General features: G+C 49.0%; 1 protein-coding gene across 3 annotated transcripts in view; it reads right to left on the bottom strand.

The window, feature by feature from the left end:
- STXBP3 (syntaxin binding protein 3) overlaps positions 1-13,210 on the bottom strand; it is a 69,377-nt gene that overhangs the window by 37,287 nt on the left and 18,880 nt on the right. For all 3 annotated transcript variants that reach the window (XM_029618082.1, XM_029618084.1, XM_029618085.1), the window contains exon 5: positions 12,135-12,213. In XM_029618082.1, coding sequence (XP_029473942.1) covers positions 12,135-12,213 — 79 coding nt within the window. The remainder of the gene's footprint in view (positions 1-12,134; positions 12,214-13,210) is intronic.

The raw sequence follows: 13,210 nt of genomic DNA, 5'->3' as shown, positions 1-13,210 counted from the left end.
GACCATTTAGATTCATCTGGTACGGAGGTCTTAGAGGCTGCCTACTCCTTTCTGGGCACTAAGTATCAAGAACAGCTCGTGTGCGCCTCTAGAATGTTAGGTATGTCAAAGTATATTTAATAATTACGAGTTTAACCACTGCTGCCAAGATCTGAACAGGTCTTAGCTTCCCATGGAAGCCAATACTAGCTCAGGCAGGAAGAAGGAACCAAAGCTTGAGAAATTCCTAGATAAGGACCTCTGCAGTACTGAGCCTGCTACTCCGGGTTGCGTCTTTGTCAAGTAACTTCCTTTGAGTATGACTGCTCCCAAAATGGCCCTTCCTGAATGTCTATTTAAATGGCCTGAGGGGTCACCTGCCCCGGGCCTTTAGCATCCGAATGATATTCCACTCTATATCAAATCCAACCTGACTAGTCAGAGGAGGTGGGGTATTCTTCTGGAGGCTTGCCTTGGCGCTTATAAGCCAGATACCCAAGTATGAGAGCGGCATAGTGCCTTGCAAATGCCAAGCTACTGGTATCACTTACCATAACCTTGATGAAGGTTTTGGGGCTGCTGCTAGGTTGAAAGCCATCCTTAGACCTGGGCAAGATTGTCCCATACACACAGCCTTACTGGGCTCTGGTAATACACTCAGATGGGAATATGGTGGTGAAGTTCCACTAAGTCTGAAGACACCGGGAACCCTCCTGGCTTCACTAACAATATCCCCGACCACAGCCTCCATCCAGAAGAGAGTACACATAGGTAAACTGATGAATTTGTTTTTTTTTTTTTAACCATACCCTGTATTGACAGGGTGCAAGGCTGTTCTCTTCTTAGGGCCTCTGAGGTCCACATTCGAGGACATCCTCCCCAGGTTGTACCTATTCCCTGAATACTAAGGCTATTGCCATCTCGGTGGGAGGGCTGACTGAGACCGCCCCCCCCCATTAATTGGTTCAGGCCTCATTGCCTCCACAAATGGAGGCTCACCGAATCCCTGCCTAAAAGGGCCTATTTCGGAGCTGCCTTTAAAGCTTGTAATAATTGAGTTCAAGTGGCTTAAGTGGCAACTCATTCCACCAGGCAGAGCTTAACAAGCATCAGGCACAGTCCGGTCTTCAAACTGCATCCCATGAGATGTGAGGCACTGTGTTTCTCAGCTCTCCCTTCAATATCCTTGGCCTTTAGTACTAATCCCCATGATACCAGTCCTAAACATGCCTGCTGAGACCAAGGACCCACTAGGAAGATTTTGAGTAGGCTATTCCTCTCTACTTGTGGCAGAGAATAGCTTTGCCTAATACTCTTCCCTCTCTTTTTTTGGGTATCCATAGCCATGAGTACCCTGCTCCTTTTTTGGTGACTTCTTAGTACCCTGGAGCAAAGGGTTCCCTTCCGCTGAAAAAACCTTTTTCATTTGTGGAAGTAAGAGATATCGCTAAAGCAACCACTATCCTGGAAACGAGGGCTGCCTGTTCCCTTTTTCTGGGATAGGCATATTATAGTGGCGTCACTGACCTCTAATGCTAGCTCCCACTTTTCCTCCAGGGTGGCCTGGAGACTTGGGGGCTTAAGAGTCTCCTTAAAGAGGGTTCAGAATTTTAACATGGCCTCTTGGCAGCTACTCCTAGAGGGTGAATGTTAATATTTAGGAACAAAGACCCTAAACTGTGTAGTCCCTGCACAGCTAGATAAGCTTTGTGCAATAACCTCAAGCTCTGGGGCAAGGGCCCTTGCTGGGAACCGTATAGCCCTCCTGGCCTTTTGCAGGGGAAAGATATTATCCTGGGGATGGCCCCTCGCAAGCCCCCAAAGGGAAAGGGAGATTCCCCTCCCTTGATGGTCCTGCAATGTCCTGCTCCTGCTACGTCTGCCCTGGACCAGACAAACAGCTCAGCTCTCGATCGCTATTTATTTATTTAGAAACTTTTATATACCGGTATTAGTGGGGACATCATACCGGTTTACATTAGAACAAAAAGGCTTGAAAATACATGTTAACAGGGTAAGCGAACTGGGGGGGGGGGATAACAAGGCGCAGCGTGGAAAGAAAGATTTAACATAACAGCAACAAGCATAAGTTAACAGAGTAAATAGTTCCTTAATATAAGGAGGTTGTGGACACCGTGGGACGGTGCAGGGAAGGGGGGGGGGGGGATCTATTCAGGATAGGCTTGTTTGAATAGTAGCGTTTTTAATTTCTTTTTGAATTTGAATAAGCATGGTTCGAGGCGCATGTGTACAGGGAGGGAGTTCCAGAGGGAGGGGCCTGCAATAGAGAGGGCACGATCGCGAGTGTAAGAGAGGTGGGCTGTTTTCAGAGAGGGAACATGTAGTGTGCCCATGTTGGTGGATCTGGTGGGGCGGGTGGACTGTGGGGTATTGAAGGGGATGTCGAGCCAGTTGGAGTTGTGGGTATGGATGGATTTGTGTATTATGGTCAGGGTTTTGTAGTGAATGCGGGAGAGGATGGGGAGCCAGTGAAGGTCTTTGAGGATGGGGGAAATGTTTTCATATTTGCGTGTGTTAGTGATGAGTCTTGCTGACGCGTTTTGCAACATTTGTAAAGGTTTTATGTTAGAGAGGGGGAGCCCTAGGAGGAGTGCGTTGCAGTAGTCTAGTTTGGAGGTTATGGTGGCTTGTATTACTGTACGGAAATCGTGGGTGTACAGTAGGGGTCTGAGTTTCTTGAGTACGTTGAGCTTGAAAAATCCTGTTTTGAGAATGGAGTTGATGTATGGTTTCATACTTAGTTGATGGTCTAGGAAGACACAGAGGTTCCTGACAAAGGGTTGTGCTGTGATGAGGTTGAGTTTGGGGTTGTTGGGCTGAAGGGGGGTGGGGGAGGAGTGTGAGGAAATGAGGAGGAGTTCAGTTTTATTAGTATTGAGGGCAAGGTGTAGGTTAGTGAGCAGCGAGTTAATGGCTGTAAGACAATTTTGCCAGTGTTCTAGTGCATCAGAAATGGAGGTGTGAATGGGGATGATGATCTGTACATCATCCGCGTAGAGGTAGAATTTGAGCTTGAGTTCAGAGAGTAAATGGCATAGGGGGGTAAGGTAAATATTGAAAAGGGTTGAGGATAGAGATGAGCCTTGCGGCACTCCTTGTTGTAGAGGGTATGAGGTGGAAAGGTTGTTTCCAATTTTAACAGAGAACTTTCTGTTAGAGAGATACGATTTGAACCAAGCAAGGGCTAGACCAGAGATGCCGATGCTTTCTAGTCGAGTTAGGAGGTGATGGTGGCTGATGGTGTCAAAGGCGGCCGAGATATCGAGGAGGGCAAGGAGGAAGCTGCGGCCTTGGCCAAGGCCTCTGAGGAGATGATCTGATAGGGATAGGAGTAGGGATTCAGTGTTAAAGTGTTTCCGGAAACCAAATTGGGAAACATGGAGGATGTCATGATTTTCTAGATGGTCCATAAGTTGGGAGTTAACAACCTTCTCCATCAGCTTGGAGATGAGAGGGAGGTTGGATATAGGGCGGAAGCTGGAGGGGTCTTTCGGGTCTAAGGAGGGTTTTTTTAGGAGGGGTTTGACTACTGCATGTTTGAGTGAGTCAGGGACCGTCCCATGTGCTAAGGAGCAGTTGATAATATCAGCTAGGGCTCCGGCTATGGTGTTGGGTATGGCTATTAGGGCTTTAGTTGGGATAGTGTCATTGGGATGTGAGGCAGGCTTGAGCTTTCTGAGGATATTGATGATCTCTTTAGAGGAGGTGTAGTCGAGAGTGGCCATTGCCGGTAGGGAGGATGTGGAGAGGAGGGGTGTGTTGGGGGGGGTGCATTTATTGGAGGGGGGAAATCTAGCGAGGATGTTGGAGATTTTGCTTTGGAAGTAGTTGGCCAGTTCCTCACATTTGGCTGCTGCTTCATTGGAATGGTGGGTGGTGGAGAGGTGGTGAGACTTGTAACGTATGAGAAGAGCACTTTGGGGTTGAATCTAATGCTACTGTGGTCATGGATTCTTGTTGCGCAGAAATCTCGCTTATATGTTTGAGGGTGGAGAGTCTGTAGATGTGTAGGGCTGTTTTGAAGCTGGAGGCATGTTGAGGGGTTGGGTCCTTGCGCCATTTTCTCTCTTTTTGTCTAAGGTTGTTTTTTAGGGTTTTTAGCTCTGAAGAGTACCAGGGCTTAGCGGGTTTCGAGGAAGCATCTATGACACGCTTGGAGAGAGGGCAGAGCTCGTTGGCAATGTCTTCGGTGAGACTGTTCCAGGATGCTATAGCTGTGTCGGGGTCTGAACATATTAGCCTTGGTAGGGAAGACGATAGGGCTTCTGCCAGTTCGTCGTTTGTGCAGGTTTTCCTGTAAATTATAGTGGAGCTATGGGTGCTACTCGGGGGGGGGGGGGGGGGGTGGCTTTGGTGGTGAGCAGGCTTTCTATGAGGCAGTGGTCGGACCATGGAACCGGAGTGCAGGAGGGTGAGTTGGATGTGTGGATGTCCGTATTGATGAACATCAGGTCCAGGGTGTGCCCGGTTTTGTGTGTAGGAGATGATATGATTTGCCGGAAGCCCATGGCAAGGAGGGATTGAATGAGGGACTCGCAAGAAGCGGAGGGGGGAATTGAATCTACATGGAGATTAAAGTCTCCGAGGATAATGGAGGGGATGTCTGTTTTTATCCATTCAGCAATGAATTCAATTAGGGGGGGTAATAGCTTGATCCCTCAAGCTATTACCTAGCTTGAGGGATTGAATGATCGTTTCTACCCTTAGAGATACTCTGCTAGGCTTTCCTTGAGGCAGAAGGCATCTTGCAGGGATGGGCACCTGCTCGACTTTACGACCAGAGCCTTCTCAGCTCCCATCCCTATTCCAAGAACATTTAACCCCGTGTACCTGTAACACTGCAGGGCTGTGAACTGTACCCTCTCTCTAAGGGCTGCTAAAGCTGAGACTGCCAGCCACCACTATGGAAGCAAACCTGCTCTTAGCCTTGCAGCTGGGGATTAAGTAAGTCTTAAAAAGTGAGGTGGGCTGGCTACCTTCTGGTTTGTGTGGGGTTTTTTGTTTTTTTTTTTTTTACTCTCCAGGATAGTTCTAAGCACTTTTAAGATGAGTAACAGCATACTTGTTGTCATTTCCCAAATTTGTGTGGCGCTGTTTATGTCTCAGTGAGCTCATACATACATCTTGCTTTAATTAACTAAGTCTCAACTGCCAATTAAGGCCAATGTGATAGGTGAAGTAGGCACAAATCCAGCCAGATGCAACCTATTTGGGCCATTCTTTACAGCAACATTTCTTGTTCTTCCTGCAGTAGGATAACTCTGTAGCCCCGTAGGACATAGACAGATTTCCAAGCTTTGAGATAACCATGCTTTGCTAATTAGCAATCAGTGTACTGCAAAAAAATATTTACTGAAGGAACAGGCACCAAACATGTGGTGTCTTATTCTTACTACTGGGCTAGCCCTTGAACTGCATGAAAAGAAAATTAGGTCTTACCTTTGATAATTTTCGTTCCTGTAGTACCACGAATCAGTCCAGACTCCTGGGTTTGGCCCCCCTCTAGCAGATGGAGACAGAAGTTTACTAAACAAAACTCCGCCTCATATAGGCTGGTGCCACCTACAGTCTGGCAGTATTATGAATGTCAAAGCAGAATTGAACAAACTAACTATATACAGTAACCTAACAACCGCAACAAGGCATAACAACCCCCCAAAGGGATATAGAATCAATGCGAAGAAAAGATTCAAAAATAGTGTTGAATCAAGCTGTCAAGAAAAATCAGCAAAGAGAGCGGACTCTCCATTCCCTTCCACGGAGAAGACATGGGTGGGACTCTGGACTGATCCGTGGTACTACAGGAACGAAAATTATCAAAGGTAAGACCTATTTTTCTTTTCCCTGTACGTACCCGGATCAGTCCAGACTCCTGGGATGTACCAGAGCTTACCTTAATTGGGCTGGGATCCGGAAAGGCCCGCTCTAAGCACACCTTCTCCAAATCCTCCGGCACCAGTTGCCCGAACATCCAATCGATAATGTCGAGCAAAAGTATGCAGCGACTTCCATGTAGCCGCCCGGCAAATCTCCTCTGGGGATACCTGGTGACTTTCCGCCCAGGAGGAAGCCTGAGAACGAGTGGAATGAGCCCGCAGACCTTCTGGTGAAGGTCTACCATCCAACACATAGGCAGAAGTGATGGATTCCTTAAGCCACCTAGCGATGGTAGTCTTGGAGGCCATAATGCCCCTGTGGGGACCACTCCATAGTACAAAAAGGTGATCTGAAACTCGAAATGCATTGGTCACCTCCAGGTATCGCAACAATGCTCGACGAACATCAAACTTCCAAAGATCCTTAGCAAGCGGGTCCGATCTATCCAGAGCCAGATCCGAAAATGACGGATGTTCAACCGACTGATTTAAATGGAAGGAAGACACCACTTTAGGCAGGAACGAGGGAACCGTATGCAGAGAAACCCCAAAGTCAGAGATGCGCAAAAAGGGCTCCCTACAAGAGAGAACCTGAAGCTCTGATAGCCTGCGTGCCGACGCAATAGCCACCAAAAACACCACCTTCAAAGTAAGATCCTTCAAGGTTGCCTTGCGCAACGGTTCAAATGGCGCTCGACACAAAGCCTTAAGAACTAGGTTCAAATTCCAAGAGGGACAGGGCTGTCGCACTGGAGGCCATAAATGCTTCGTCCCCCGAAGAAAACGAGAGACATCAGGATGAGTCGCCAAGGATGCACCCTGGATGTTACCACTCAAGGAACAGAGAGCCGCTACCTGTACCCGCAAGGAACTACACGACAATCCCTTCGCCAATCCAGCCTGAAGAAAGTTCAACATCTCCGGAACGGTTGCTCGAGTAGGAACAATAGCTCTGTCGAGACATCAAGTCTCAAAGACCTTCCAGACCCTGACATAGGACAGGGAAGTAGAGACCTTACGAGAACGCAACAAAGTAGTTACCACGGCATCCGAGTATCCCTGAGTCTTCAGTCACTTCTTCTCAAAAGCCATGCCGCTAGACAGAAGCGGTCGACCTGATCGAAACAGATGGGCCCCTGATGAAGCAGATTCGGCCGGTCCGGGAAGCGCAATGGAGGTGCTACTGCCAGATTCACCAGATCCGCAAACGAGGGGCGCCGAGGCCGCTCGGGAGCTATTAACACTACCTCCGAAGGATGTAACTCTATTCGGCGAAGAACTCTGCCTATGAGAGGCCAAGGTGGAAACACGTAAAGCAGAACATCTGTTGGCCAGGGCAGAACCAGTGCATCCACGCCCTCTGCCCCCATGACCCTGCGACGAAGCAAAGAACCGCGATACCTTGGCATTCTTGAATGTCGCCATGAGATCCAGTCGGGGAGTGCCCCACTGAGCACAAATGATCTGAAAGACATCGTCCGCCAACTCCCATTCTCCTGGATCGAGAATATGGCGACTGAAGAAGTCCGCCTGAACATTCTCCACCCCGGCGATGCCGCTATGCAGGCCAAGTGTTGTTCCACCCATTGGATCAAGAGATGGGCTTCCAACGCTACCGGTCGGCTCCTGGTTCCTCCTTGAGAAGCGGTAAGAACTCTTGCAGCGCCAGCTGGACTGCCCTGGACTCCAGACGATTGATGGACCAACGCACTTCCTCTGGAGACCACAGCCCCATGTACCCACTTTCTCAAACATACCACTCCTCAACCGGACAAGCTGGCATCCGTCGTGATCACCGTCCAGATTGGAACTACCAAGGGAACTCCCCTCGTCAAATTGACCAGGGACAACCACCAATCCAGGCTGGACCGCGTGTGCTCCGTTAGCGGTAGCTCGAGATGGAACTGTTCAGAAACTGGATTCCATCGGGACAGCAATGCTGATTGTAAAGGTCGCATATGAGCGAAAGCCCACGGAACCAATTCCAGCGTCGAGGCCATGAAGCCCAGGACCTGAAGGTAATCCCAGACCGTTTGTATAGGCTGGAACAACAAGGCTCGTACTTGGGCTTGCAGTTTGAGTATACGCTCCGCCGGGAGAGACACCATCCCTCGACGGGTGTTGAACAAAGCTCCCAAAAATTCCAGAGACTGAGAAGGCATCAGATCACTTTTGGCCTCGTTGACTATCCAGCCCAGCGATCTCAACAACTGAAGCACCCAGTAAACCGCCTGCTGACATAGAACTTCCGACTTCGCTCGAACAAGCCAATCATCCAGATACGGATGTACAAACAATCCTTCCCTGTGCAACTGAGCAGCTACCACCACCATAATCTTGGTGAATGTCCTGGGAGCAGTGGCTAGACTGAACGGCAGTGCCTGGTACTGAAAATGCTGTCCCATCACAGAGAACCTCAGGAACCTTTGATGATCTGCCCGGATCCCGATGTGTAAATATGCTTCTGTGAGATCTAGGGACGCAAGGAACTCCCCCAGTCTGACCAAAGCAATTACTGATTGTAGAATCTCCATAAGGAACCGAGGGATCCGCAGACATCTGTTGACCCTTTTTAAATCGAGTATGGGTCGGAAGGTTCCCTCTTTCTTGGGCACCACGAAGTAAAATGGAGTATCGGCCTCTTTGCAGTTCTGCTGATGGCACCGGAACAACGGCGCCGAGGTCTAGAAGACGTTGTAGAGTATCCTTGACTGCCTGGCGTTTTGCCGCTAGCCCACAGGGTGATACCAGGAACCGTTGGCAGGGTTGGCGTGCAAAATCTAACGCGTAACCATGTCTTATCACCTTGAGGACCCACTGATCCGTCGTGATCTTGGCCCATTCCCCGTAAAATAGGCACAGTCGACCTCCCACTACTGGAACAGAGGAATGGACCGGCTGCACATCATTGTGAGGGCTTGCCGCCCGGGGCATTCTGGTTGGAGCCAGGCCTACCAAACTGGCACCCATGAAAGGACAGAGTACGTCTGTTGCTTGCTGGCATTGTGCGAAATGAAGATGCGGACCCCCGGATGGACCAAGGTCTCCTACTGCCACGAAATTGCGACCTGGAAGCAAAGGATCCTTTCAACTTCGGTCTGTCCTTTGGCAAGCAATGCACCTTATTTTCGCCTAAAGATTGAATCAGATCCTTTAGCTCCTTGCCAAAAAGCAGCTTACCCTTAAAGGGTAAAGATCCCAGCTGAGATTTGGAAGACACAACCGCTGCCCAGTTACAAAGCCATAACAAGCGCCGTGCTGACACAGCCGATACCATAGCTCTAGCCGATGCGCGAAGCAAATCATGGAAGGCATCCGCACTGTAGGCGATCACCGCCTCCAATCTTCCCGCCTGGCGAGCTTCCTCCTGAGATAGAGAATCATTGGCTAGGAGCTGTTGGACCCAGCGAAGAGCTGCACATAAGGAAACATTACTACTCATGGCCGCACGAATTCCCAGGGCGGAGACTTCGAAGATCTTTAAGCTGTACTTCCAGCTTCCAATCTTGTAAGTCCTTAAGGGCCGTCTCCCCGGTGACAGGAATAATTGTCTTCTTAGTGACTGCGGCCACTGCAGCATCCACCTTGGGCACTCGTAATAGCTCTAAAGCCTCCTCCGGCAGGGGATAGAGCTTATCCATTGCCTTTGCAACCTTAAGCCCCATATCCGGAGTATCCTATTCCTTAAATAGCAAGTCTGTTGCCGAAAAATGGAAAGGGAAAGCTGACAGCGGCCCCCTAAGACCTAGAACCTCTGGGTCCGTAGCCCCCAATCTAGATTCCTCTTTGGGGAGCTGAATCCCCAATTCCCCTAAAATAGCCGGAATGAGGGGACCCAGCTCATCCCTCCGAAAAAGACGGACGACCTTCGGATCATCTCCATCCGTCCCGTGAAACCCCCTCAGACCCCCTTTGCTGGGGATCTGTTTCTCCCTCAACCCCCCTCAGAGGCAGGGAAGGTATATCTGGGTCATCCTGATAATCCGTGTCCAAAGAATCCGGACACTGGCTGGGCGTTGAGCCCCCTGCAGGTCCAGCTCTGGGGTGGCCTTGGTTCACTTCCGAGGTTCAGCCAGAACATCCTGACTGTGAGGCTGTTTTCTGCCCGCCTTCCGGGCCTTAAAGACCTTATGCATCAGTAAAACAAAGTCCAAAGAAAATGAAGAGTCCGAAGACAAATCATCTCCATCCCCATCAGGGACCTCCGCAGCCCTAGCCAAATCAGGCCTCGCAGGTCTGTCCCCCTCAGGGACCCTGCGCAGCGGGGCAAGCGCGGCGGGGAGTCCTCCCCCCCGAACGCTGTTTCGTGCGCTGCAGGGGCTGCCGGTGCAAGCGGAGCCAAAATGGTGCCCGCTGCCCCAGACACGGACCCCAGGGCATTCAAAATGGCACCCGTTCTCGCGTTTCGCGGGAAGGCCTCGGGAGCCGACTAAAGCTCCCCAAAAGCGCCTGTTATGGTCTGGACCCAGACCAGGACCCTTCCTGGGGTCGCAGAGCCAACCTCACCCCCAGAGAGGCAAGTACTACATAAACTAACGCGCGGCTCTGCAGGTCCTACATGCGACCCAATGCGGCATTCTGCCCGCAACAAAATCTACTGTCACCCCTCCTAAGCACGGCGCAACGGAGCGCAACCCGTCCCAACACGACCGGAGGGAAGGGAGAGTCGAGCCCAACAAGGAAGAATAATAAAAATATATATATTTTTTTTAAATACCTTCTGAATCACCTCCGGGTCCTGGATCCGCTGGGGGGGAGTGAGCTGGGCTCCCCGGTATCACCCCCAGGTGACCTCACACTGGAAAAAATGGGTCAAAACCCCAGTACCTCAACGGCCTCTGAAACCAGGGGGGGATGGTCCCTTCAGGACCTCCTACCCCCCTGGGAGGCAAAGACTGGGACCTTCAGGCACACACTGCGGTCCCTTACTCTCCTGAACGAAGACGACTTAAAAATTGTTTGTTTTTTGTTTTTTTTTTTTAATTACTCCCTATCCTGTCTCTAAATAGACTTTAGCACAGACTGTAGGTTTGGCACCTCCTCCACCTGTTGGAGACAGAAGAATACTGCCAGTCTGTAGGTGGCGCCAGCCTATATGAGGCGGAGTTTTGTTTAGTAAACTTCTGTCTCCATCTGCTAGAGAGGGGGGCCAAACCCAGGAGTCTGGAATGATCCAGGTATGTACAGGGAACTAGTTCTATGTTTGCTCAACATGAACTTGGTGGAACTCATAGCAGTAATAAACTACAGGGCACTTTGTGCACATATTGCAAGGTTGCACCTATGACTGCAGTGCCCCAAAGACAACCAGAAACCAGCAGTACCACAGGGACCCAGGCTTCTCCTGCTCCACAGAAAATAAGCACTTTCAGCCATAGCTGTCTCTCAGCTGTGGGCACATCACAGAAGGCAATAACACAATATCAGAGAGCTCAGCTTTGAACTCTTTTCTCCCCACAAAAAAATACAGAATGCCTCAACATTACTTACCACTTCCGACAGCCCTCACCTACTGATAAACAGACATGGCTTCTACTTACCTCTTCTGTCCCTTCGCAAGGAAAGAGGGGGCAAAGAGAGCAAGAGTGAGCTGCAACCTCCTCTTTACACACACGGATGCCAGGTTCCTGAGCATCCAGTAACCATTCCACAGACCCTCTTAGGGAGCTGGATTAGCCATTACCCTTTCAAGGCTTCACAGACCCCAGGATACTGCAATTACCTTCCAGGGACTTCTTGGGAGGATGCTTCTGCCTGAGAATCCAGGAACCATCTCAGCAGCTAAGCGATGCTAATGTGCTCTAGGAACTTTACAGCCCCCTGGGGTACTGGGCCATGCACCATTCTCTGGAGGTTTCACAGGTCCACAAGCAACTGGGAGGGATCTCCAAGAATTCATCAAGGGAAGGGCCTTCAGAAATGCTACCATTGGGATAGCCCAAGAGCTCGACCAGAGCAGAGCCTGGGAGACTGCTCTCACTGGGAGAAACAACCCCAAGTCGTAGTCATCCCAGGAGTAACAAGGCCAGGATTCACCCTGATTTTGGGAGCTATATCCTCATCATGTGTCTGCCGTTGCTGGAGACACAGAACCACTGGTTTTTGGTCAAGGCCACACCTCCTTTATACCCGAGTGAGGTCATGAATAATGTGTCTCCTCTGTCTCTGTCACATACACCATTATGCCATAACACTTATTAAATACTCGACTATATATGTACCATAGGAAATAATGTATCGTCAAAGAAATTTACTTACAGTCAGAGAAGTAAACATATGCTGCCTTGTACTTGTAGGAGGATTTGCTCTTAAAGTCCCTTAAAAGTCCATCTACAGACTTAAGTCAAACAAAAATGGTCATTAAAGAACAATGCAGATGCCTTGTTATGCACCACAGCATCAGTTACAGTTAATGTAAAGCAGCAAGACCTGAGAAAAGCAGAGAATGACATTTTAATGCAAACTCCAGCAACAGCAAATGAGTGGCAGGATTCACAGATTCTGAAACACAGAGGTGGTTGCTGGACTTTTAGCTTTGTAACTAGAGTTACAGTTTTAATACTCCCGGCCATTTAAAAAACAAACAGAGCAAGGCTTGCCACAGTAGAAAAAAAAACCCAAAACCAAACCACAAAAAACCTCTAAGTTTTTCAAAAACGTTGTCAGTAGAATGTCTGCAGGGTCTCGCAATGCCTCTTCCTCTAAATCACACCAAGTCTGATGAACAGCCCAAGTCAGTTCACAGCCCTGGGAATGGCGAGGACTCATCAGGTTTCTGGTCAGCATTGTATAACTCATATTTTTGCCCAAATTATTGTAACAAGCTGCAGTTAGTAATGTGGTGTGCCACACAATTGTGAGGCTGGGTGCACGTCTGCTCTGATCTGCTCACATAAAAACAGATAATCTGCTAGCTTCCTCTCCTCCTTTGTCTTTGTACGGAAAGAACCTGTCAGTGCCTTGAAAGGAGGCTACAGAGTAAAGACATAGCTAGTAACCTATCCAGCACAGTGTGCGAGTACAATAACATGCTACACCTCTTTACAAAGTAAATTAGAAGGGGATGAGATACCTTAGGCAACCAACGTTGCCCAAATTCTTCAGGAAAGAAAAGAACCATTTGATGTGCCCAACACCCCATCAAGAATGGAAAACCAGAGAAAAACAAATATTTTTTTAAAGAAATTGTTTAAATACTAAAGCAGATTTTCAACAAACAGCCACCTACTTTGGAACTACTATTTTTGGATGATCATTTTAAATGTTATAAGTGATATTCCTATGTCACAGAGACAATTATGTAACCATCTCCAACACATGGATTCAGTGTAAAG

Source organism: Rhinatrema bivittatum, chromosome 10 (assembly GCF_901001135.1).
Source record: "Rhinatrema bivittatum chromosome 10, aRhiBiv1.1, whole genome shotgun sequence".
Lineage (NCBI taxonomy): Eukaryota > Metazoa > Chordata > Amphibia > Gymnophiona > Rhinatrematidae > Rhinatrema > Rhinatrema bivittatum.
This window is presented reverse-complemented; position numbering and strand designations above follow the sequence as displayed.